The sequence below is a fragment of the Chenopodium quinoa genome, unplaced genomic scaffold, assembly GCF_001683475.1.
Source record: "Chenopodium quinoa cultivar QQ74 unplaced genomic scaffold, ASM168347v1, whole genome shotgun sequence".
In the NCBI taxonomy this organism is placed as follows: Eukaryota; Viridiplantae; Streptophyta; class Magnoliopsida; order Caryophyllales; family Amaranthaceae; genus Chenopodium; species Chenopodium quinoa.
In genome coordinates, this window is record NW_018744367.1 from 9514166 (window position 1) to 9541133 (window position 26968).

At 37.9% G+C, this 26968-nt stretch overlaps 1 protein-coding gene across 1 annotated transcript; it reads right to left on the reverse strand.

The window, feature by feature from the left end:
- Nucleotides 1-694: 694 nt before the first annotated feature.
- Nucleotides 695-26559, reverse strand: LOC110696652 (beta-hexosaminidase 1-like). Its single transcript, XM_021874007.1, has 15 exons — nt 26021-26559; nt 25857-25940; nt 25720-25755; nt 24114-24225; nt 23834-23904; nt 23566-23696; nt 21015-21031; nt 20399-20447; nt 19470-19570; nt 18937-18996; nt 6545-6578; nt 3475-3573; nt 2683-2742; nt 2332-2582; nt 695-1196 (listed from the first exon to the last, which is right to left on the reverse strand). The coding sequence occupies exons 1-15, from the start codon at nt 26363-26365 to the stop codon at nt 1021-1023; spliced, it is 1626 nt and encodes a 541-aa protein (XP_021729699.1). The 5' UTR covers nt 26366-26559; the 3' UTR covers nt 695-1020.
- Between the last annotated feature and the right edge of the window lie 409 nt (nt 26560-26968).

The following is a 26968-nucleotide window of genomic DNA, read 5'->3' on the forward strand; positions in this document are numbered from 1 at the left end:
TAGTCGGGTCAGGTATTTTTGAACACCCCCAGATGTGGTGCACTTATTTCTAGGTGCACATATACTAATTGCACAATTTTTCCTTTTTAGTTTGGTTTTGTTTGGACCTAATTTTCTTACACATAAAAGCTCATATGATTTTGAGGTGAATTATTAAATGAACCTGATTCACACTAATTTATTAAGAGCCGCTAATATTAAAGAAAATATGGTTGTTTTATTAATAAATAACAAAGGTCATTATAATAAAAATAAGGTCAGTATATTGAAATAAACTCATTTTGGTAATATATAGGCAGATAGGCTATAAGAGGTTAATTTTTTTAATGAAATATTTTATATACTGATCAACATGAATAATAAAGGTCACTATGTTAAAATGAGGATCATAACGTCGTATTCAAATTCACAATAATATTAAACGTTCTTTAATAAAGGTTACCACCTTAAAAATAAGGTTACTATGTTAAAAATAAGGGTCATTATGTTGAATATAATGTCAGTTACGTATGTATAAATCTCGGGTCCACAATAATATTATTTTGAACCAGGTTCACGCAAGATTTTTTGATGATTTTAATCGCATCAAATTATAATCTAATTCAGGGTATCAACTTTTACTTAGATTCTCTTCATCCTTTATTCTACACTTCCGATTTTCTGTTCCAAAGTAACGAAGGAAACTAAACAAAGATCGTTCAAAGATCAATGCCCTTACATGTATAAAATATTTTGCTTAAGATGCAAGATTCACAGTACCAGGCAGTCTACATGAACAATTGCATCATACAATCAGATTAGACATGATTTGCATAGCCATGGCCAATTGTTATTTGCCAAACACGACAAAGCAAACAAAATGACTTCAAACAGCTTGCATAATGTCAAGAGTGTAAAATCATACAGATCGCAAACCTTTTTATTCCCTGTAAAATACATTTTATATTGTAACCAATTGAATATGCATGAACTATCTACGAGTTCATATCACATCTGATAAATAATAAAAGCATAAGTACATCATTGCTCATAACATGAGCCTGGACCTGTAGGTGGACGTCGAGCATAGAAGTTAGTAAGAGGAGCAGCTTGAACACCACGCATGTTCAGGAGGCATCTGAAGTAATGCAATCGGGGTAGTGCTGTTTTGTTAATGTTTTCTAACGTTGTAGCTTCTCTCGTACTCCATAAGCGTTCTAAATAAAAAGGTTGGTTGACAATCAGGAGAAAATTAGGCAGAAGCATATACACGTATAATTCAAACTGCAGCCACTACCCTGTCAAGCGGGGCAGAATTTATGATATTGAGACAATGGATGAGCAATCTAGCAAGCAGATTGCTTTATACACAGATTATGACAGCTAAGGCAATGAGACAGAGACAAGACTAAGTTAGAAACCTATACGTCGTTACCTTTTGGAAGAACAGAAGAAACAAATCAAAGTTAAACCAGTTAATTTACTTACTGCACAAAAACCACTGAAACAAACAAATGAGACTAGGACCGGGTGTAATTTATTGACCCAGGCTTGTAAGTGAACTACTTTCAACTGCAAGTACAAAATCTATTGGTGGTCCCTCAAAACTTCAAAATCCCATGATAAAGCCATAAATTATGTAAAGTGATCCAATATATTTGGAGATGGGTTTCTGCGAAGTAGGATGCCTCAATGCTAGCAACACAGATGAGAATTTATATCTAGCTACAGGCGTGGCAAAATTGAATGGTGACGTAGGACACCTTGAAGCTAGAGTAAGACATTAAAAACAGTTAATATCAAAGTTACAGTACATGTGAAAAAGTAGACTAGTAGGTGGGATGACCTGAGAAGGCTGAGATCCAACCAACCCAAGTAACAGGGTTTGGTTTGATTTAGAATATTAATCCATGTTCATTTAAGGCGCTATAAACTACACGGTAGTAAAGGAACTTAACAAAACTACTTTCTTTTGGTCTGGTTTTAGGGTTAAGTCCTTAAAAAGACAAGTTCACCATCACTATCACCTTCATCTTCACCTTTGGCAATTCTAGGAGACTTGCCATAGTTTAATCTATGACCTTCAGACCTTCAGATCACAAAGAGCGCCTCAAGTTTAAAACTAGCTAGCTCACGCTCTAATGATAGTAGGGGGCTGTCCAGCACCACATCACAATTATTAATTTATTATTGGCATAAATGCCATCATCTCAAATCACGTCAAAGGTCAATGCCGAGTACTTTGTTGCCAAATAATTCACAAGGAGTAAGAGAGGGGAATTCCAAACTGGTCAGTATGATCAACACACACCAATTTTTTTTTTCTTCAAAAGATGTGATCACTAAATGTACCTGCAGCAGCAGCAGCTCGTGGCCATATTGTTTGCTGAATATCTGAAGTATCAGCTGTCTCACCCCACATGCATACTTCTCCTCCAAGAATCATCTTTTGCTGAGTAACATTAGTAATTCCCTCCAAGGGATCTGCCTCATAAACAGGTTGCCAAGGGACGTCTAGATGATCAAGGTACCAAACACCTTGATTGCTAAATATACATCTAAATCCTTTAGCCACAGCCTTGGGACAGATTCCAGAAACCAGCCTACCACCAATTTGCACTTGTTACATAATTATAGTCAATCAAAATATCTTATAAAGTAACAAGACATAAAACTCTAGATTTGACTGAGATGCAACTTTACCAGTTATGCACAACTGTTCTTGGATTCAGCTTCGAGGGGAATGATCTGAATGTTTCTTCCCTGAAAAGAAAATATCATCGATCCAAATCAAGTGTTTCTCATCCAATATGAAAGCAAAGAGTGACACATGCAATCTCATCACACGACTCGAAAAAACAAGTTGTGGAAGCACACAAATGAAACAGAATTTGTCGGCAACTTGTGTAATATTGTTTTTCATTACAAAGACGAACTTCCATGCTTAATAACTGATGTTAACTTATGTCATGACACTTCACACATATGCAACCTTATTTCCTTTTTTCACATCACCTTTTGTCATGCTGTGGGGTTGAAAACAGAAGTTTGGTCTTAGACCATTACTTTATAATTACAAAGAAAAAAAAAAAAAAAAAAAAAACAATGGTCTTGTTCTTCAATAAAAAGACGAACGTTTTGAAATGATGAATCTAATACAAAAGGTTTAACATAGTAAACAACACACGTAGGGAATATGATCACACTAAGAAAACCTTTACTTCGTCAGCCAAACCAACAAACAAAGCATATTAAAGAACTTTTGTTTTATTTTATTTTATTTTTTTATTCTTAAACTTGTTAAAGGGAAGCTGCCTCATTCTTATCTTTCTAGATATGCCTCTCGGCATCAGAGGTAACCACATAGGTTGTGTCATATGCTTGTGAATAGGACTTCTGATGCTTTGTTTGACACCCATGGACAAACATTTATGTGTAGATAACTAGATACACAAATACTAAAGATACACATACTAGATATACAAAGAGGCTTACCAGTTGACAGGTGTCCGATTGTTTGAAATAGCTATTTCCTGAGCTCTTAGCACAAAATATTGGTAGGCGTCATTATGAGTCATGTTATGGTCTATTAACCTGCATTTAAAAAAAATAAAATAATAAATAAATAAAATAAAATAAAAAATAAAAAAAATTATGATTACCATGGGAAAATTAGTCTAATGCCATGGTAGAAAAGTATATATTACAAAAATAAATACAGGAAGAGGGATAAAGAAAGAGAGTGGGATGAAAGGAGGGAAGGGGAGAGAAAGAAGGCACTGCTTGTCTTAATAAAGTTTAAAACTTCATTTCCCTCAACAAATGACCACAGACAAAGTATTGGTATCCAGACAGATTTAGCCAAGAATAAAATGTTGATCAAGACGTAAGAAATTCATCATCGATCTAATTTTCCTGGAAATTTATTCCTCAAGCTTACAAGTACTACAGCCCTTCTGGTATAAGTGTTTCCATAGCCTTGCCTTTATATTATTCAAATATATCAACCCATCAGATAGTGCCAGGTTTCTCAACAACTATTATCAGAATCTTTGTACAGATATTTTCAACAATAATGAAAGACAATCCTACACTGTTTCAAGAAGCAAACTGGGTTCCAAGTTAACAAAACATTAACAGGTCTGTGACTCTTTACATGCATATCATTAGTCTCAGGAATTCACCACAAAACTTATGTGTACAATGTAAATAACAAGGGTGGTCAATCTGGGTACAGTTACAATGATGAGTTTCTCATTCAGTTTCCAAACTTCTGGACAACCCCACAATATCCTGAGAATAATACAGTCTAGAAGGTACATCTGCTTGCACTCTTATATCTAACTTAGCCTAATTCCAGAGAACTTGTTAAAAGGGTAGAACATGTTTCAACTCCTGGAAAGAATGGCTAAAGAGTAAGAGAATTTCTTAGTAGTCAACGGCTTCTTACCTCTGAAAATAATTGTTATATTGTTCCAACCCATCAAAATTAAGAATTCACCAAGATTTTACCAAAAAAAACCCTTCATATTAGTTGTACTTTTCTAATTTTTATTTATCCACACCATATACATTAGAAAATCCAATCACAAATTATTCCTATACTAACTTTGTCCATGTATCTTATTTCCAAACACTCTGTAGTATAGTAGTATGTAACTCATGTTTCCAAACAACAGGACCATTATAGAGAAAAACAATACATTAACACCACCACAACTACCAACAACACTATATTGTAATATAATAGAGAGTGAGGGTGAGAACACTTGAACAAGAAGAGAAAACACACTTTACTGAAGAATAATATATAACGGCAAGCAAGTCATGAAAACTTATATCTACACATGATGGGAGAGAAAAGTGTTGGAATAGTGTCATTTAATCAAGAGGCATTTCTCTAGATAGTTAGTCTAAAAATTCAATCATAGAGTATTAGTTAATTCAAATATTCAATTATATTCAGTGATTGGAAACGTTTGGCTAGAACAATGTATAAAAAAGCTCGCTGAAGCGATAAGGGTTATGCAGCGCCTAGGTGCGCCTGCGCCTTAGTGCGCCTCTTTGAAGTGAGGCACAATATATAAACTGTTAAAAAAATTGGCAGAAATTTGCTTCAGGTGCGCCTCCGGTGTGCAATTAACGCCTTGCCCATGCCAAAATAAGCGCTTAACCCCTATCGCCCAATCTTATATGGTATAATAATAACAATAATAATAATAAAAAATAAAAAATAAATAAAAAAAGGAAGTACATATGTTTTCTATTTTCCTATCAAAGTAAAAGCCCTAATCCTAAACATCTAGTCATGAGTTTTAGTGGGGATATTAAATCTTACTTCTACCTTAAACCTATGCGAACAAACTCATTGGAGATTCAATATTTGTTGTGTGGACACCCTCACACTGTAATTTAACGGATTGGAGAGGAAGAACTATATTGTTATTATTCATTAAGTTCATAATCAACATGTGCATAAATCTTTTGTTATTTTTTTCGCAAAATTGTATTTTTACATCAACTAACAAAAGGTCACTTGGAAGAAAGGGTCATGCTCAATGGCCCCACATGTAAGAGCAGGAGATCCCCTCCACCTAACTTGGGATCAGCAACAAAAACTTCAAACCAAGGGTCATATCCTTAATAAGTTGAGCGAGGGCCGCTTTCCCCCCCCCCCCCCTCCTTTTTCAAATCTTCTTGGGTCTACTTCTTTCACTTAAAATTCCTTAAATTCTTCTAATTGAAGCATCTGAATGTATCCTACTCCCCCCTCTAAACAAGTCCTAGCATCTAAGCCTCCTCTCTCACATTTCGTCTTCAATAAAGATCAACACTCCGTATGTTGTTAAACTTTGTTCTTAATTCACTATCTTCTATCAAGGTCCCACTATCCAATCATAATGCCACAAAAGCTTAAATTGGACTATCAAGCGTAGAGGATGAACTGACAGAAATTTATGCACTTGGAAAGAAAGAAGTCAGCAATATTGTGATGGTGAGAGCTTAAAAAGTTACAAGCGTCAAGAGCTCAAGTTCCTTTTTTCGGGCTAGGTTGTATAGCTCGAGTCAAGTTTTAGGTTCCCTATGCACTTGATTTATTTTTTTATTTAATTATGTTGTGATTAAATGTAACATGATTTTGACCTTGGCATAGTTTTGAACCTCAGCAGGTACATATCAAATATTTAACTTGCAAAACCTGAATATCCAAAGTTTTAGAAAGCTAATATGTGCCAACATAGAGAGCTTAAATGGCTGCTACAGGCAATTATAAGCCAATACAGCACAATATAACATTCATAAGACCTGGACCACAATCCATTACACACCACAATGACGTATGCTTCTGTGATGTATAACTAACCTGGCCATCCTTTTTGTACATTGGTAGTACCTTTATGGTATTATTTTTGTATCTTTTATTGTTAGTCATTAAAATGTACAGAAAATTCTAGATATTGACACCATTAAAAAACCGGAAGTAACGGTATAATTCAAAATTTTACACTACGGAACAGGAAATTGTGACAAAAGGGAAAAGAAAAGTACTATAACGAAAGTATACCATTGCTTTATGTGTGCTGTAGAATTCCAACACTCTGCCAAAGATAAAACACACAAATTATTTGATAATAAGCAGACACCACAATTGGAAAAGTTTTCAAAGCACAACATTCCTATAAGCAATTTACAACCATGAATGCCAAGATTTTTTTTTTTTTTTTTAAAAAAAAATTTTAACTGAGGCTGTGAACAAATAAAAAGGTCATGAAACATCAGAAAAGAAACCTATCATAAACCCAAGAGTAGAAAAAAAAAAAAGGGATTACTTTCTTATTTTGTTTAGACAAAGAGTACTATTCATAGATTGACATAAGAGTCCTTCTTGAACATATCACAGGGGAAAAGTAACAATTGCTGAGTTCTAATGTCTAAGCATTACCTAGTAAATACAATGGATAATCTCCTATTAGAAGGCGATATTGATTATGAGACCAGTTTCCATAAATTAGAAGAATATAAGAGTATAAGAGAAGGAACCTCTTCATAATTCTATAAGAAGTCACCAGTTCACCACCATAAGATTCTCCTGAAAAATTTTCTTCAACACCTGTTAAAATCATTTTTAAAAGAAGCATTGATACCTGCCTTAGGTTGATTCCCAAAAAAGGTTTAGATTAAGAAACACCTCACCAAATATCTGTACAAACATAGCCCAAAAGCTTGCAGTCCCACTCAGCAAAGTAGTTTCACCTATACCATAGGTTATCATATGTTCTCATTGTCAAAATTGGAGGCTATGGAGTTTCTTACATCGATATTGAAGATCATAAAGGAATGGGCACCTATAACAAAAGATTGACAAGAACAAACTGATCTACTTTGCAATTTGATGCTTCTGCATTATACAAAGTATTTGTGTTTTATCCTTAAACTTTTGGGGACATTTAGTAAGAGAAGTAAATCCCTTATTAGTTTCATAGGATGTTAATTCTTAGAAGTGAAATAACAAGTCATTTTGAGAATTCTCACCAGCGCGCACCAGCACACACCAGCCTTTGATCCTGGGCTAGGCGATGGTCTGCTGCGTGCCAGTAAGCACCTAAGCCTGGTGGGCGATGACTTATGGCGCACCAATGAGCATCTAGGCCTGCTGGGCGATGATTCAATGTGCACATTTGAGCTAGGCCAACCCATGGTGGGCGATGATTTTGTTGTGCGTTGCAGCCCCCTTCATGGGCGATGATTCAACCCTCGACCAATGGCTCCGGACTTTTTTGATCGCATTTGCACGTCTTTCCGGCATGAAAATAAGGATGTTTTGGCATTCGTATGTCTTGTGGGCGATGAAGTATCTTCGGAACCTTCTATCATTATTAAGAATGCTTAAAAAGTGACCCATCTCGTCATTTGCTGAAAGCAATGTTGCCCGTTACTTAGTAAATTTTGACAAAAAACATCGAGAGGTCATAACTTGATCCTCGGGTGTCCGAATCGAACAATTTTTTTTTTAACTAAAGTATTTTTCAAGATCTTCGCAGCTACGAAGTCCGTAGGAGCTTCGGCCCAACGAAATTGCGAAAAAGGGCCTCTAGCATGGTGAAAATGCCATTTTTCTTATTACGGTCTCACTTTGAGGCATGGCTTGGAATGGTGTCGTGCTCGGATCACCCTATAATGAGCCACTGGGATGGGCGATGATATAATTGACGCTTTCTAAGAGCCCCTTGGGTGGGGAATGATAAGAGATAGTCTTTTGTATACGATTTCGTATAATTATATGTATTCTTTGTACTCTTCTGCATGAGTAACAGGTGTCTATGACATCCTCCTTCCGCATGAGTGACAAGTGTCTGTGACACCCTTGTTTTGCATGAGTGACAAGTGTCTTTTAGCTCATTTTGAGGCAAATATTTCTCTTTATATAGCCAAATTCTCATACATTTCTCATCCACATTTTCATTCTCAAAAGATTTCTAGTGAGAGAAAGTAGTGGAGGAAGGCGTTTGTAATGCGAGTCGGTAGAAAGAGGCTTGTACGCTCTTGTTTGGAGGTAGACGAGGCGTTATTCGTGGTTCAACATTGGCAGGAGTTCCATTTAGTTAAAGGACGCTTTCTATTAAGGTACGCCCTTGTTCTTTTATGTTTTCTTTCTTTAATGGCTTCATCGTCAAGTTCCTCTAGCATTAGACTGCCATGGCGGGTTAAGCAAGGTGAGCGCGCCGTGGAAGTAGCAAAAGATTGTTCTGCTACCTCTGGCATCCCTTATGCTGATATGTTGCCGGATTTTCCCCGCGGGTCTCCATACTCGTCATACGAGGAGGACTATGGCCTTCTCAGAGGGAGACGGTTTATTTGATAGGCACCTTGTAAATGGTGTAGTTACAATAATGGAGGCTGCGGAAAATCAAGGCAATGAAGATCGCAATCACCAAGGCAACGTACAACAATATCAACCGATTGGGGGAGGCTTATAGGCTTATGGGTTGAGGGCGGTGTTACGCACCACCTAGACCAATATTCACGGTGTGTGGGGTACGCTCCTAATGACAGGGACACCCCCGCGACTCCACCTCCGTGTATTTAGAATTATGGAAGCAGGGAATGCGCTTTCCCTCTACCCCTTTGTGAGGACTCTATTACGGGAATACAACATAGTCATTTGCAATTTAACGCCCAACTCTTGGCTAAAAGTGTACTCCATTTTTGTGGTGTGTTCCATGATAGGTTGATCGCCAACTCTATGGAGAAACTTATTTACGTTGATCCCCTCCAAGGATAATTTTGGTACTGGTTTGTGGACATTTCGCATCCGCTATGGTTTTAAAGTGCTGCGAGATCAAAGATCAAACGTCAAAAACTAGCGTGGTCAGGTTTGCTTATTGTCGTATTAGGGATATCCCATTGGTTCCGAATTTAGGGGAGCCCAACTTGAGTTTGAATTACGACATTCCTCCAATGACGAAGAAGGAGGTTGTAGTTACGCTTTGTCTAGAAACTAGGGTTTCATGATCAAAGGCGACCTTGTTCAGTTACCCATGACCTGAATACTCGACAAGGCCTTTCTAGAGGATGAGAGGAAGCTTTGTTTAGTAGGCCTTGGCTTCCGCTCGTAGGGTATAATGAGAGGGGGTCTTTCGCACGCATTATAATTACAGATGCCTTTGCGTTGTTGACTCCTAAATCTCTTCCAACTTTTGAGCAGCCCTTGGATTCAGAGGCGTTGAAGAACCAGAAAGTCTTGGCCCCGCAAGCTGCCGCGGTGAGGATGCAGCTAAAAAAGGGAAATGCCTCCCCCCACCTTTGGAAAGTTTTCTTGGCTGACTTTGAATGCATTTGGTGGTTTGAATCTGTAATTTTTGCAAAGGACCCACGGAAGAGTTACTTCAGCCGCGGTCGAGGTACTAGGGCAAAGTTCCACTATTGCTCCTAAGGATCAGGAACGTCAGCCTTCAATAATGCAAGTAGGCAGTGACCAGATGGTGCCATCCCCACAGCGTCCGTCAAGCCCTAAAAGGAAGAGGCGCGATGATGGCAGTAGTTCATATAGTAGGGCCTCTTTTTGGGACCTCCAAAATTCGGGTAAGGAGGCGAGTGCCGAGTCAGCCTTAAGTCACCTTTATTCGAATGTTGACGCGGACCACTTCAAGGACTTGGATCACCAAAGTGAATTTAAGATCATGCAGCAGTCGTGGGCTGAGGTTATTGACCCCCTTTTTCCTTATTATCTTTTTTTCCTTTTTTTTTTGCGTTGTGACTAACATGCCTTCACTACAGTATTTGGTACGGGCCGCCGTGTTTTCTTAGTATGGGCTTAATGTGGAACGCCTAACCCAAGAGAGGGACTAGGTCATTCAAGAAGTCACCTCGTTGAAGCAGCAAGTTGCCGACCTAGAATCGCAGCTTAAAGAGATGACACACCTTAAGCAACAGGCTCTCTAGAGGGTGACCCAGATCAGAAGAGAGCGGAAGGAGGCTAGAGATAAGTTGAAGACGGCCGGTGGATTTGAAGTCGACAAAGGAAAAGTTGGCCATTAAGGGGCAGTTGAAGACGGCTGGCACTCAGCAAGAGATGGCGAAGGCTTGGCTCTTAACAACAGACGAGCAGGCCCACATTGCAGAGTGTGTTGAAGCCAATGAGTTAGGGCAAGAAACGAGCGTTCGTCGTTTTCAAGCTGCCTTTGAACTTCTTCACACAACTCTCGAGTTTGGGCCTCTCTATGACAAGTACCAAGAAATCCGCCACAGAGAGCTTGATGAGATGATGAAGAATTTCTCGGTTTGTGATGAAGAACAAGATAGTTAAGCCCAAGAGCACCCACCGACTAGTAACCAATACTAAGTGGGCAATGATCAATACCACGTGCTAAAAGCAAACTATTTTGAGGAGCCTCCTACTCTTATTCACACCATGACGAGTTCCCTCGTTTTATTGCTTTTCCTTGTGTTCTTGTACTTCTTTATTTCCATGTAGACTTGCATTTGAAGTAATATCAATGAGAAAACAAACTGTGTTATGGCTAATTTATGTTTATTGTTATGTTTGATGCCTTTTGGGGCTCGGATCATCGCCCATCCAAAGGGCTCATCGGCCCCAAGGGGTGTTAAACACATATCGCCCACCCAAGGGGCTCGGCTGCCCCAAAGGGCGTCAAACATAACAATAAACACAAGTTAGCCATAACACAGTTTGTTTTCTCGTTGATATTACTTCAAATGCAAGTCTACATAGAAATAAAGAAATACAAGAACACAAGGAAAATCAATAAAACGAGGGAACTAGTCATGGTGTGAATAAGAGTTGGAGGCACCCTCCTCATAATAGTTTGCTTTTAACACATGGTATTAATCATTACCCACTTGGTATTGGTCGCCCGTCGGTGGGTGCTCTTGGGCTTGACTACCATGTTCTTAATCACAAACCGAGAAATTCTTCATCATCTCATCGAGCTCTCTTTGGCGGATTTCTTGGTACTTGTCATAGAGAGGCCCAAACTGGAGAATTGGGTGAACAAGTTCAAAGGCAGCCTGAAAACGACAAATGCCTGTTTCTTGCCCCAACTCATTGGCTTCAACACACTCTGCAATGTGGGCCTACTCGTCTGCTGTTAAGAACCAAGCCTTCGCCATCTCTTACTGAGTGCCAGCGTCTTCATCTGCCCCGCTGGCCAACTTTTCCTTTGAAGACTCCAAATCCGCCAGCCGTCTTCAACTTATCTCTAGCCTCCTTCCGCTCCGATCCGCGTCACCCTCAAGAGAGCCTGTTGCTTAAGGTGTGTCATCTCTTTCAACTGCGATTATAGGTCGGCAACTTGCTGCTTCAACGCGGTGACTTCTTGAATGCCTGGTCCCTCCCTTGGGTTAGGCGTTCCACATTAAGCCCATGCTTGGCAAACGCGGTGGCCTGTACCAAATACTGTAGTGAAGGCATGTTAGTCACAACGCAAAAAAATAATAATTACAATAATAAGGAAAAAGGGGGTAAATAACCTTAGTCCGCGACTGCTGCATGATCTTAAATTCACTTTGGTGATCTTATATTCACTTTGGTGATCCAAGTCCTTGAGGTGGTCCGCGTCAATGCTCGAATAAAGGTGATTTAAGGCTAACTCAGCACGAGCCTCCTTACTCGAATTTTGGAGGTCCCAAAAAGTGGCCCTGCTAGATGAACTACTTCCATCATCGCGCCTCTTCCTTTTGGGGCTTGACGGACGCTAAGGGGATGGTACCATCTGGTCATTGCCTTCTTGCATTATTGAAGGCTGACGTTCCTGATCCTCAGGAGCGGTAGTGGAACTTGCCCTAATTCATCGACCACGGCTGAAGTAAATACATTCAAAGTCAACCAAGAGAACTTACCGAAGGTGGGGGGAGGTATTTCCCTTTTCTAGCTGCTTCCTTACCGCGGCAACTTGCTGGGCCATGACTTTATGGTTCTTCAACGCCTTTGAATCCATAAATCCGAGGGTTGCACAAAAGTTGGAAGAGATTTAGGAGTCAACAACGCAAAGGCATCTATAATGATAATACGTGCAAAAGACCCCCTCTCATCATACCCTGCGAGCGGAAGCCAAGGCTTACTAAACAAAGCTTCCTCTCATCCTATAAAATGGCCTCGTCGGGTATCCAGGTCATGGGTTTAACTGAATAAGGTTGCCATTGATCAAGAAACCCTAGTTTCTAGACAAAGCGCAACTACAACCTCCTTCATTATTGGAGGAATGTCACAATTCAAACTCAAGTTGGGCTCCCCTAAATTCGAAACCAATGGGATGTCCCAACTACGACAGTAAATAAACAAACATAAACTGACCACGCCAGTTTTTGACGTTCGATGTTTGATCTCACACCACTTTAAAACCATTGAGGATGCAAAATGTCCACTAACCAGTACCAAAATTATCCTCGGAGGGGATCAACGTGAACAAGTTTCTCCAAAGCCTTAGAGTCGGAGATCAACCTATCATGGAACACACCATTAAAAAGGAGTACACTTTTAGCTAAGAGTTGGGCGTCAAATTGCAAATGGCTATATTGTACTCCCGTAATAGAGTCCTCACAAAGGGGTGGAGGGAAAGCGCATTCCCTGGTTCAATAATTCCAAATACACGGCAGTGCACCACGGAGGTGGATTTGCGGGGGTGTCCCCGTCATCAGGAGCGTACCCCACATATACTAGTCGGTTACACCATATTTCTCGGCCATTGACCGTGAATATTGGTCTAGGTGGTGTGTCGCCCTCGACCATAAGCCTGCAGGCCTCCCCCAATCGGCTGATATTGCTCTACGTTGCCCTAGTGATTGCGATCTTCATTTCCTTGGTCTTCCACAGCCTCCATTATTGTAAATACACCATTTACAAGGTGCCTATAAAATAAATTGTCTCCCTTTGAGAAGGCCCCAGGCACCTCAACAGGGCCATAGTGCTCCTCGTATGACGAGTATGGAGACCCGCCAGGAAAATCCGGCAACACATCGGCACAAGGGATGCCGGAGGTAGCAGAACAATCTTATGCTACTTCCACGGCGGGCTTACCTTGTTCAACCCACCATGTCAGTCTAATGCTAGATGAACTCAACAATGAAGCCATTAAACAAAGAAAGCATAATAGAACAAGGGCGTACCTTAATCGAAAGCGTCTTTCAATTAAATGGAGCTCCTGCCAATGTTGAACCAAGAATACCGCCTCGTCTACCTTCGAACAAGAGCGTACAAGCCTCCTTCTACCGACTCGTGTTACAAACGCCTTCCTCCACTACTTTCTCTCACTACTTTCTCTCACTAGAAATCTTTTAAGAATGAAAATGTGGATGAGAAATGTATGCGAATTTGGCTTTATAAAAAGAAATGTTTGCCTCAAAATGAGCTAAAAGACACTTGTCACTCATGCAAAAGAAGGTTGTCACAAACACTTGTCACTCATGCAGAAGGAGGATGTCATAGACGCTTGTTACTCATGCAGAAAAGTACAAAGAATACATATAATTATACGAAATCGTATACAAAAGAATATCTCTTATCATCGCCTACCCAAGGGGCTCTTAGAAAGCGTCAATTATATCATCGCCCATCCTAGGGGCTCATTATAGGGTGATCCAAGCAGGACACCATTTCAAGCCATGCCTCATAGTGAGACCGTAATTAGAAAAATGGCATTTTCACCATGCTATAGGCTTTTTTTTCGCAATTTCGTTGGGCTGGAGCTCCTACAGACATCGTAGCTGCAAAGATCTCGAAAAATACACAAGTTGAAAAAAAAAATTGTTCGATTCGGACACCCGAGGACCAGGTTATGACCTTCCGATATTTTTGTAAAAATTTACAAAGTAACGGGCAACATTGCTTTCAGCAAATGACGAGATGGGTCACTTTTAAGCATTCTTAATAATGATAGAAGGTTTCCAAGACACTTCATCGCCCACAAGACACACGAATGCCAAAACATCCCTATTTTCATGCTGGAAAGACGTGCAAACGCGATTAAAAAAGTCCAGAGCCATTGGTCGAGGGTTGAATCATTGCCCATGAAGACAAGGGGCTGCAACGCACAACAAAATCATCGCCCACCATGGGTTGTCCTAGCTCAAATGTGCACATCGAATCATCGCCCAGCAGGCCTAGATGCTCATTGGTGCGCCACAAGTCATCGCCCACCAGGCTTAGGTGCTTACTGGCACGCAGACCATCGCTCAGGCGAGGATCAATGGTGCGCGCTGCATCATCGCCCAGCAACCTAGCAGCCTGCCAAGAATCATCGCCTAGCAGCCTGCGAGGCACCATCGCCTAGCGGCCTGCGAGGCACAGCAACCTTAGGCCACCATCGCCTAGCAGCCTGCCAGGCAACATCAACACGAGGGTTAGGCTAGACTAAAAAAAATATTATTATTAAATTATTGTTATGAGGATGTTACTCGAGCACAGTCCATGTCACCGAGCCGGTTGATTTCATTCAATCCATGTCTTTCCGACAAACTCCCAAACCGCATTATGCACTTTACGACTTTGTCGTGGTGCTAATGTTTGGACCCCTTTTGGGCCCACGTTCATTAAATACAGAAATTACCAAAATGCCCTTACTTAAACCCTAAACAAAAAATTCCATAATCATGCACAACACGCATCCCGAGAAACCTTAATGTGGCCCAACGAGGTCTAATACGGCCAGAAACCCTAATCCTTACCCTAATCAAGTTAGTTAATATTCTCCTATAAATACTAATCTACACAGATTAGCAAGGTAATTAATTTTTTCCCCACTCTCTCTCTCTCTCTAAAAATTTTTTTCTCTAAACACAGTTGATTGACTTCACCGTCGGAGGGCTTTCTCGGGAACACCCTCCCGAGGTAGTTGACTTTCGTTGTTTTGCAGGACTCGGTTTGACCAGGCGAGCAGGCTCCCCCACAACTCAGATCCAAAATTCTTTTACGGAAACAACAAGGGATTCTTTTAACAATTTTACTGAGCTATCCCTCAATGATAAACTCACCCTAAGAAAACTTGCTATTTACCAAAAGACTTGTCCCTCCTTGCACTCGTCTTCCCTTTGCTCTTAATTTCTCTCGAAACTCTCTATTTGTCCAACTACAAAGCTCAATGTTGTTATGTAACCTAAAGGTTGTTCCATTTCTTGCCTTGTTGAGTTGAAAGCTATCCATATCATGTGTTATATACTATTTTATTACCCCATCAGCAGTTATGTCCATTGTTAAAGCCATATCCATATGAATACAAATATATCACATATAAGAAAGCCATAAAAGTTTCAACTTTAAAGTCATATGTAATCACTTTTAGGTATAAAGTCTCTCTCAAAATGACAAGTTTAAATGCATATCTCCATGTACACTCTAAACAATGTCCCAGAACTCTTGGATATACATTCTATAATAATGAATTGAAGCTTTTCAACTTCTAAATTTAAACACAATGGTAGTAAAGTGTGACATAACACTTGCGAGATACTGCTTCCACAAAATCCTTTAATGTTATAGCAGTAGGAACCCCAAGGCTGACTTCCTTGAGTTCTTTCTATGATACCAGCAGCTTCAACAAGACAATTTACAAATCCCATATACAACTAGCAGCAAGGGCTACCCACCCCATCAGATTCATCACCATCAAACGCAAATCTGAGGGCTGGCATGTACTCTGTTTTCCTACTCTTTAAAAGACCACCTCAAACCATAAAGTTTGGCTGCTTTTCTGTACTCCACAAAAGTCACACTATCTTTCTATTGGTGTTGGGGAATGCACTGATGTAAACAGAGCAGACTTTTTACTCTTATTGGTAGCGTAAATTAGTATTAAGAAATTTACATCCATAGTGACTTGAGCCAGCCTGAGGTATGGATCAGAAGGTTAGCAGCGGTATAATCATATCCAGTAAAGCGAAATTGATTCTAAAAAACACTTGGTAGCACTTAATCCTTATCCAAATTCATATCCAATTTAAGTATAAAAAGATTCTTGTGTTCCTTGTATCATATTTCCACTAATCTACACTAGTTAAGGATATGGCAGCATACATCCCTTAGCGTAAAAGCCAAATCCACATGGAGTTGCAGTGGTTCTTGTGGTCCTACTTTAACTATAGGAAAAATTGACTTTTGCTACCACTAAAACACACCACTTTGATTTTTGCTACCCGTCTAAAATTTTACTTTATTTTACTACCACCTAAAACCTAAAAATTTAGATTTTGCTACCACTTAACAATTTCGTTATTATTTCCGTTTGTGGGGCCTACTTATTTCACCTTGCTTCTATCACCTTAACCTCCACCCCACATATTCATTATGCTTCACCACACCTTCACCCACACAAATCCACCAATAACTCCCCTACCAACGCCACCTTGCAGCATCATCAAGTTGTAGCTCCCCTACCAACGCCACCTTGCAGCATCACCTGTTCAAACCAAGCAGCAGCCCAGCCACCAACAAACCAACGGGGCTGCCCCAATTACAACCCCGCAGCTATGCTCCTACACATACTTGACAGCAACACTACCCACATCGACCACCATCACCGTTGCACCAAGTCTTATCCCTCAATCTCATTGCCATCGGCAGCCGTTAAACACCAACAACAGAACTCCTACTTGGCACTTGCTGCCCCATTTTCAACTAATCCTCCACCACACCTCTCATAACCACCTCACCAATATCAACCCACAAACCAACCAAGACAATCACGACAGTACTATTTTTCCACCGCGCTGCTCCGCCGTTTACACAACCCCAACGCAACAAGCAGCACCCGCAACACAATCACCTCGCCACAACCCCCACTCCAACCACTACCTTTTATTTTATTTTATTTTTTTTCTTGCAATTCAACTATAATTGGTTACTCGATTTTAATCGACCTATTTCAATTTAATTCAACTTAATTTAAGATTTGAAAAAATAATCTTCAAATTAATTGGGATTTGAAGAGGACGCTTCTTTTAATAGACCAATTTCAATTCGAGGCTGAATTTCTTCAATTAATCTAATGGCTGAGAATCTCAGATTACTTGGTGCTTGGTGATGATGTTGCCGATTGATGGTAATGATCGGTGTTCGTTGATGATTGTGTAGTGGGGGTTGCCAAAGAGTGGGTGGTGCATGTTGCCGGAGAGTGGTTAGGGGTTTAGGATGGGCTGCTGTGAGGAGGTTCGTGGAGAGAGAGGAAGAAGAGAATGGAATGAGGTAAGTAAGTGGGGCCCATAAACGGAAATAGTAACAGAACTGTTAAGCAAAATTAATATTTTTAGGTTTTTGATGGTAGTAAAATAAAATAAAATTTAAGATGGGTAGTAAAAATCAAAATGATGCATTTTTGTGGTAGCAAAAGTCAAATTTTCCTTAATAATAATTGCTAATGGATCATAATAATAGAGATCAATAGTATTAGATCTCAGACTTGCAGTTTTGTAACAGATATAAAAGTTATCTCCGTCCATCTAAAATTCACCCTTTGTATACAATAACCACGAACCAGAAAAATCAACAAATAAAAAATAAAAAAATATATAAAAAACAAAGCTCCTACCTATACCTCCAAGAGTAAAATAGCTCAAAAATTATGAACATATAGTTCAAAATTGTGAGCATAGAATTCATGACCTTTGAACTACGAACAACTTTTAACAGCATGTGAGACTTAATAATTTTGTGTACTAGGGCTTTTACTTTCTTGGGTACATAATATTAAGGCAAAACTTTTTCTTTCTTTAATACTTCTCAGTTTGTTCACCTTTGAAACTTTTAAAAGTCGAGTTGTATCTGATTAATATTTGATGATGATTGGATTTCTTCTTAATTATTTCTTACTAAATGTAATATAATAATTTCGAAATTGAAAGACAAAAAAATGGATGGAAGAAAACAAAAGGACCCTTTTGATGGATAATTGAACAGAATCTAAGACATCCTGAAAGGTGATGTCAAAGATTTTTTTTTTTTTTTTTTTTTTTTATAATAAGGTGGTTTTGGACGAAAAGAATATAAAATTAAATAAGCCGGTTTTTTTTCAAAATTTCAATAACAAATTTTCCTAGAATCTTACCCACGTTTGGCCTTTCAATTTTGTGGTGAAACTAAGAGTGGTAATTTTGTCCCAATCTACCACTTAACTTAGCTTCAAATTATAACAAAAATACAAGATATTTAAACACCATCTTCCATGAAGAAATTAAAAAATTATAGTGAAAATGAGTGAGTTTTTGCATCACCTAGTCAGAAAGAAAAGGCATGATACGAAAACGAGCATAGAGATTTAGTGCTATAGTGATAGTAAATTAAATTAACCGAATAAATTTTGTGAAGATAGACACCTTTCCTACCAATTTATTTTTTGAAAGACATTAAAGAAGAAATAGAAGTACATTTTGTCTTGAAAATCATTTACTTGATCGATCAAGGATTCTTATCTATGGCATAATGTATTATAGGATGCTTTAAAAGTATACCTGTATTAACCTCATCGCCTCCCAAGTGGAATAGCTCAAATGGAAAGATTTTTCCCATATCTGCATATTACAAATAGTAGTCGTTAAACATATCGCAAAAACAAAAAAAAAAAAAAACAAAAAAGGGACTAGCTATAGTAATGTAGCAACAATTTCTTTAGTATGGAAGATAGATAACAATAGCATGTAATTCTAAACTTTCTACAAGGTCGTTTTTATTTTTTTACTATATCACTAAATCTGTAATAACTATAAGTATGGATAAATGCTGGCTCACTACTTACGAGTATTTTAGAATTACAGTGGAACTAAAGAAAGGAATTGTACTCCTCCAAAAAAAAACAGGGAATTGTACATGTAATAATGTTTTTTTTATTGGAATTTAAATAATTTTGGTTTTCTTTTTTTAACGGGAAATTTTAATGAGGTTTGAGGGTCTATTTGATCAGTTTAGTTTTGATAAAGGTTTACTCTGTGATACTCTTCAAAAAAAAAAAAAAAAAAAGGTTTATTACGTGATACGAAGATCTGACCTGTCAAAATACCAGAAACCACATCAAAAGTAAAGTTTTTGGAGACATCAAGTGGCTCTTTACAGGAAGAAGAAGGCCAAAGATCAGGATATCCAACACCCCTGCATAAAAAAATTATCCCTATGAGATTAAGATTGGAGCTAACCTATAGAAGTACTCAATATAATAAGATTCACGAAACATGAGCAAACAAAACTCACGAAATAACCTACGGTGAGGAAGAAGTGAAGAATTTTCATGTTTACTAATTCTATCAGTTTATTACAGCTTTAGCTATCAAAAATAAAGGAACAGCTTCAAGATAATCAGAAATCGACATGCATCAAAAGTAGTTTAGAGAAAATGCAAATATACTGCAAAATATTTACTTGTCCCTGATGAAAAACTCTGAGCTATCAGCACAGAGCCACAGACAGTCGGACGAAAAACATGAGCAAACACTAACTCACAAATCACAATATAACACATGGTGTGGAAGAAGGGAAGAACAAATACTAATCATATCAGCTTTTTTTTTTCTTTTTTTGAAAAGATATTAATTATACCAGTTTATTACAGCTTTAATAACTAAACGAAAGGGACAGCTTCAAGAAATTGACGTGCATAGAAGCAGTTTTGAGCAAATAAACAATATACTACAGAATACTACCTTTCTCTAATGGTCACATTGATAGAAAAAATTTCCAGGGGCCATTTTTTCAATCAAAAAAAATTTAAAAACCAAGCATGGGATGAACACAGGCAGAGCTACGATTTAATTTTCCATAAGAATAGAGATTATAAATAAAAAACAAATATTTTGCAAGTAAATTAATATCTTGGGTAACTTTAACAGAAAAGGGATTTGCCCTTTTGAGCTAGCCAATTCTACAGATTCTTAAGCTTTTTCATAAACAGAAATTAAAGGGGCGCACAAGGAGATTACATACCATGATTCCGCATGACCAGGAACATCTATCTCTGGCATGACATGGATGCCTGACACAAGTGCAAGTATCATAAGGCAAAGCCATACAAAAAATTAAAAAATATGCATATATACAGACATACAGCACACGCAAAGGCCCTTTGCTTAAAAGGTGCTAGGCACTCCAAGAAACAAAAGGTTTCTGTCTTTCTGAGGTGCGAGGTATGACAAGGTACGCAACTCTTTAAAAATGTTGTTTTCTTGGAGGATTACATTTCAAGGAGCAGTGCAAATAGCAACAGAAATAGGAGGGAGAGAGAATAATCAAAGTAATAAACGAAGGGATAAAGAATAAAGGGAAGGGTGCTCCATTTTCCTCATAGCACCCAGCATTGCTCAAGATAACGAGGGTGGTACCTCGCTGTCAATTAGGCTAAGGCAAGCTACAGGAGCTTTTTTCAAAAAAAGCCAAGGGCCAAGAAGATCATCCACGTGCAGGAAGTCGACACACACTAAAATCTGGCATCTAATTATATTGTTTAGCACAAAATGAAACAATTTTAAGGCAGCCCATAAAAGAAAAAGAAAAGTGATACTTCGAGGATAACACAAGATATATAGCAAAAGATATATCATACCTCTTGTTTTTGCAAAGCTGCATGTGAGCCATCACATAGATGCAAAGGTTGAAGGAGAAAATTTCAGTCAGTGAATGTAGAATCAAGCTTTCACAAAGTCTATAACCAAACAGGGAGGGGGTGAGGAGGGAAGAAGAATGTCGGACAGGTAGATCATAATGATGCCAAAAAGATAGGTGATTACAATGAACAATAGCAGCAAAATGAATAAGGACAATCAAAACATCAGCAATACAGCATGCCCCGTAGATCAAACCTACTAGGGAAAAGTAATCAGATCTAGTTCGTAAATTAAGGATAAACCGGTACCATATAATACATAGTACTCAGATCAAATCATGAATGACATTACTGACATGTTTTTTATAGGGTATATTGGAAGATATAGTAGGTTTTCCTGGATTTCGTTTACCAAGATCCCAAAAAGAGGACCAGTTTATCCCAGGAATATATCAAATGCATAAATTAAGGATAAACCAATAACATATAATACATACTACTCAGATCAACTTATGAATGACATTACTGACATGTATTTTATAGGGTATATTGGAAAATATAGTAGGTTTTCCTGTATTTCATTTACCAAGATCCCAAAAAGAGGACCAGTTTATCCCAGGAACATATCAAATGCATAAATCCTGTACCAAACATACTAGTCAGATCAAATTATGAATGACATTATTGACATGTTTTACAGGGTATATTGGTAGCTATAGTAGGATTTCCTTTACCAAGATCCCAAAAAGAGGACCGGTTTATCCCAGGAATATGTCAAATGCATATTTACCGATCCAATCCGGCCTAAACTTGGAACCGGACCTGAAAATGTAGGTTTAATTTGTTCCACTTCAGTCCCATAAAATCATCGATTCCAATTTCCAGTCTGGACTTGGCGCACAGGCCTAAAATACTATTTACCTCCTAAGTCTTAATTCAACTAGCAACGGTGCATAAGAAAAAAATAATAATAATAAATTGCTCATGATTTTTATCGATAAAAAGATGGCTTATGCCAAGGTAGTGAAGGTACCAAAGGATGTACTTTGGTGGGAATTGACAAATAAGGGTGTATCACATACAGGAATATCAACATTATTAAACATATGTACGGTGGAATGAGGACAAACGTTAGAATTGGTTCAAAGGGTCCAATGATTTTCCGATTAAGACCAGAATACAAAAGGATCTACAAAATTATTTTCTCTTGGCAACAATTATGGTCTTATAAACAAGAAGAAATTCACACAAAAAAAGTGTCATAGACTCATGTATGTTGTTGCAGATCATATTTTGTTTAGATGGATGAGCCTTGAACATGTGCTAAGAATACGTTTGCACGGTGCACACAACTATGGTAACAGACAGGAGCTTTGAGGAGGCACAGTTAAAAATGAAACAGAGCATTTGGTGCGCAATTTGGCATGGAAGACACCAATCAAGGTGTTGTAAAGCTAGAAATCAGTGAGTACTTCATATATTTGGGATCTATATTTAGGGGAAAAAAGGCAATGTCGACCCAGATGTTCTGCACATATTCAAGTTTGACTAGCTCATATCCAGAGCAAGCACCTAGAAATAGAGTGTGAATCTTTCTCTAAAAGGGACAAAGAAATCTTCTAGGATTTCTGTTTGGTGGGCATGGTGGCTTTACAATACTCATCCGAATGCTGGGATTTTTTTTTTTTTTTTTTTTGAACAAATAGTCAAGAGTGATTAACATGGTACAAATGCTTATTTTGAGATAGGGGTGTGTTGAACATGATGAGATAGAATCCACAATTAACAATTCGCACTAGTGCCAAAATGACATATTTTTAAAAAAAAAAAAAAAAATTAAGAACACATATTTACGCTAAGGGGTGGTTATTGGACAAAGTAACCAATGGGTATAAGGTTAATGTAACAGGGGGTATTTTATACTTAACTCCAAAGTATTGGATTTCTATAACTCTCATTTCCTTAACACCCTCCTCCTTTTCCGTAAGATGTCTTACTTTGGAATGGGAAAATAAATAGTTTCTTGCATTGCTTACCATTACATATTACTCCCTCCGTCACATAATACTTGACACAGTTCCCATTTTCATCCGTCCCAGAATGCTTGACACGTTACTAAATATGGAATGTGACCACTAATAAAATAATATTTTTCCACATTTTCTCTCCCCTCACCTACCCCACTCCCACCCCACTTGTTTTCTTGTAATATAAAAATACAAAAGAGAATCGTTTTTACAATAAACAAATGTTTTAAATAAACCCACTTGTAGTTTTCTTAAACTATGTGTCCACTCCAATGTCCCAAGTATTATGAGACGGAGGGAGTACTACATACGTCTTAATTTTAACATAAAATCCAATGCAATTTCAACAACATTTAGGAAAAGATATATTGAAAAACATTTGACAAACGTTGCAGGGAAAATGACTAACATTAAGAGACTAAAGTTCCTCGGTGTTACAAAGAAAATACTTTACAAACTAAACAAGAAAGGTTGTCATTATTTGAACTTAACAATTTATAATGAAGGCTGAAGTGAGAGCTTACTTGACAATTTCATAAGCATCCTCAACTGTGTACCGCTCCCACCTTGAGTATGAACCCTTCCACAAATTTGGATATGAAGGAGTTTCAAGAGGAAAAGACTCCTCATCCACGATATGCCAATGAAGAACATTCTACTGAATAAAATTTTAAACATTAGGAACCAAATGAAGCAGCAAGACAAGACAGCTTTTGTCAAATACACCAAAAAATAAAGAAAAATAAAAAAGAACCAACAACAAAAGAAAAGTTGACAAGAAGCAAAGCTTACAAGTTTAGCATATGACATGGAATCAATAATTTGCTTAATAACATCTATTGGTAAATAATGCCGAGAAGTATCTGCAAGAAAGCAACAACTGTAAGAAAGAGATAGTGATAGATAACAGATTCAACCAAGCCAATTACTTATTTAATTGCTTTCCTTTTCCAGTTTCCATTAGTGGCAGCTCAAAGAACATTAGACATTATTGGGATAGCAAACTGAATCTAAGGCCCAAAAATACCCAATTGAAATCTTACAGATTCCTTTAGATATGGCTTAGGCTTACCTATAAGAAGTCCTCGGTATGCAAACCTCGGTTCATCTTGAACATACCAAGGAGCCTTCATTACTTTTACAGTCTTTGATTCATAATGAAATGTGCACAACTGGCTGAAAGTCTGCATGACAATATTAAAAGGAAGGTTCATGAATTTAAATAGAAGGAGAGAGACTGGGAGAGTGGGAGGGATGTTTAAAGTACCAACATGATACTGAAGAGGGGAATAATGAAATCTGATTAATGTAAAGGAAATAAGAAGAAAGTGTTCTAGATGAACTTTCATCAAATTATGGGAGAATAATACTTCCTAAACTTTTTCTAATTCCATCTTTCTCATTTTATGTAGAAAAGATACCAACAAAAGGAAAAATATATCCCGCTTCCATTTGATCATTAGATTGTTTTATATTGTGTGAAACATCCCATGACAATGCACTAAGTACATAAAAAGAGCCATCACATCCAAGTCAACCAAAGGAAGTTGTGTTTGTTGAGTGGCTCAAGTCTTCATTTAGGTCATGCTTGGATTAGGGAAAATGAATTAAGGGGTAATAAAAGTCAAACTATGAAAAACATAAATGACTAGAGGTAGCGTTGTGGAAGATAAAGTGTACAAATGAAATAAAGTTGTTGTGACATGAGAAAAAGAAAGAAATGAAATAATCATTACCCTCATACCCTAATGTAACTATTACCACCAAAATGAGGGCAATAGTTCCCTTTTCTTTACCTCTCACCACACCATCACTACATAATCCCCTTACAATCACACCATTAATCTCTCCTTTTCTTTATATTCACATTCATTTTCTTAAATTTGACTTTCATTACCCTAGTAATACATCACTCTCAATCCAAGCATGCCCTTGAAATGTGAGTATGCATGTGAGTTATTCCAAATTGGAGAAGATGCGATAAAACTACCACCTTATGAAGGAGTAACTTCCGTTGTCAAATGGCTTTGATGGAACCTCACTTAGACTTTCAATTTGTAAATTATCGAACTCTCCTTTGTGAGAGCAGCCGAGAGTCCGAGACTACACCCGATCCAAACGACTCGAAATTTAACCCAAACCGTTGACCCAAATTGACAGGTCTAGCCAAGACACACATACAGATACAGACCATACACTCATACAGTAACATCAACAAATATTTTATAATATGGTACACAAGCAATATGAAATGCAGTTTTGAGCATATGACATAGCTCGGCAAAAAAGACATATTCACATAATGCAATAATCAATTTCAGCCCGCACAATCACACCCTTGCAAAAAATATACTACGTAGTAGTCGAAAATGACATTGCCTACAATCCTAAATGCGTACTCTCATAGGCGCTTATTGATCCATAGTTGCAGCATACTACAATGTTTACTGTGAAACAACTACACCAATTAAAAATTGATTTGGCATTTTAAAAAAAACTCCACTTCCCAAGCAACCCTTTAAACTCAGAAACACAGAGAAGTTTGACATTCCATGACATTTTACAGTCATGGCATAACAATTACAGTTCGGCATACGAACGACTTAAGGAGCGAAAACGGCCTAATCATTAGCACTTAAAAGCAAATTCATAGCCACAAAAGTACTAAAAATCCATACCTCCAACGCCCGCAATGCACCATACACAGTATTGGCCTACAAAGCAAGCAAGAAATGCAATCAGCCCTTCTACTTCTATCTTAATAATCACTCTGAAAATCCTCAATCGTTGAAGTAAAAATCAGAGGAAAACTTACCTCGATTTCAGCAAATCCAACAATTGAGTGATTATCTCTCCCAGAAATCCTCAAAACATAGCTCTCATCCACTCCAAATTGAAGCTAACAACATCAAAATTCAACAACATCAACCAAAATTCCAACCAATCAAAACTCAAAACCTTATAAAAAAAATTCAAAACCTCTTCATCAGAAGAACGAACAACGATCTGAACAACACTGATATCAAAAACCGGCGTCCGAAGTGATCGAAATCCGGCAGGAACAGTCGTTGCATGTGAGAAGATGATGCGTTTGTAGCGGAGAAATGCGGCGGAGATGATCGGAGAATTGCCGGAGAAGGAGAGAGAAAGGTCGGGATCGACGGTGAGAGTTTCGGCGCCGGAAGTGAAATTTGCCGGCAATGGCCAAATGTAGGTGAGAGAGTCAACATCGTCGGAAAGTGGAGAAGATGACGAGAGAGAAAGTAGTGTGGTGGTTGTAAGGAGGAGAGAGAAAATGACGGCGGAGGTTGACGGAAGAAGCATCGTTAATGGCGGTTTTTTCTGTGTCTGATACTCCGATGTTTTTTTGGATAATGATTGGTGTGACTGTATGTGTGAGTATAATTGTACAACTGGATTGTTGTGAATTTGAACAGTGTAAGATATTTCAATTTTACCGGCTTTTGTTTGTTTGACTTTTTAATTTAAGATAGGATTGTTTGTTATATTCGTATTAGAACTTTTGAAGTCAAATCAAAAAAATGATAGAAAGATTGGATTTTTCACCAAATGTTTCTAAGTTATTTTTTTATTTATACAAGTTAAGAGAAACGCGTGTATAATATAAGAAATTAGATGAAAAAAAATAATAAAGTGGTTTTATATTTTATGGGGAGTGAGAACAATTGAATATGTAAATTTATGTGAAAGAAAGGGAGCGATTATTATTGGGTAGTTATGATAGGATTTTTTTTTTTTGGTAATTTTGCAATTTGAGAAGGGCAATTTGGGAATAGTGAAATTTATCACCTAAAAGCCTCTTTCACTTTATATATAGGACAAGCTGTGAGACACACGCAAATTGCGTGTGCAACATAAGAAATTAATATGCATGACTCGATTCTTTTTTTTTTCCTAAAATATTAT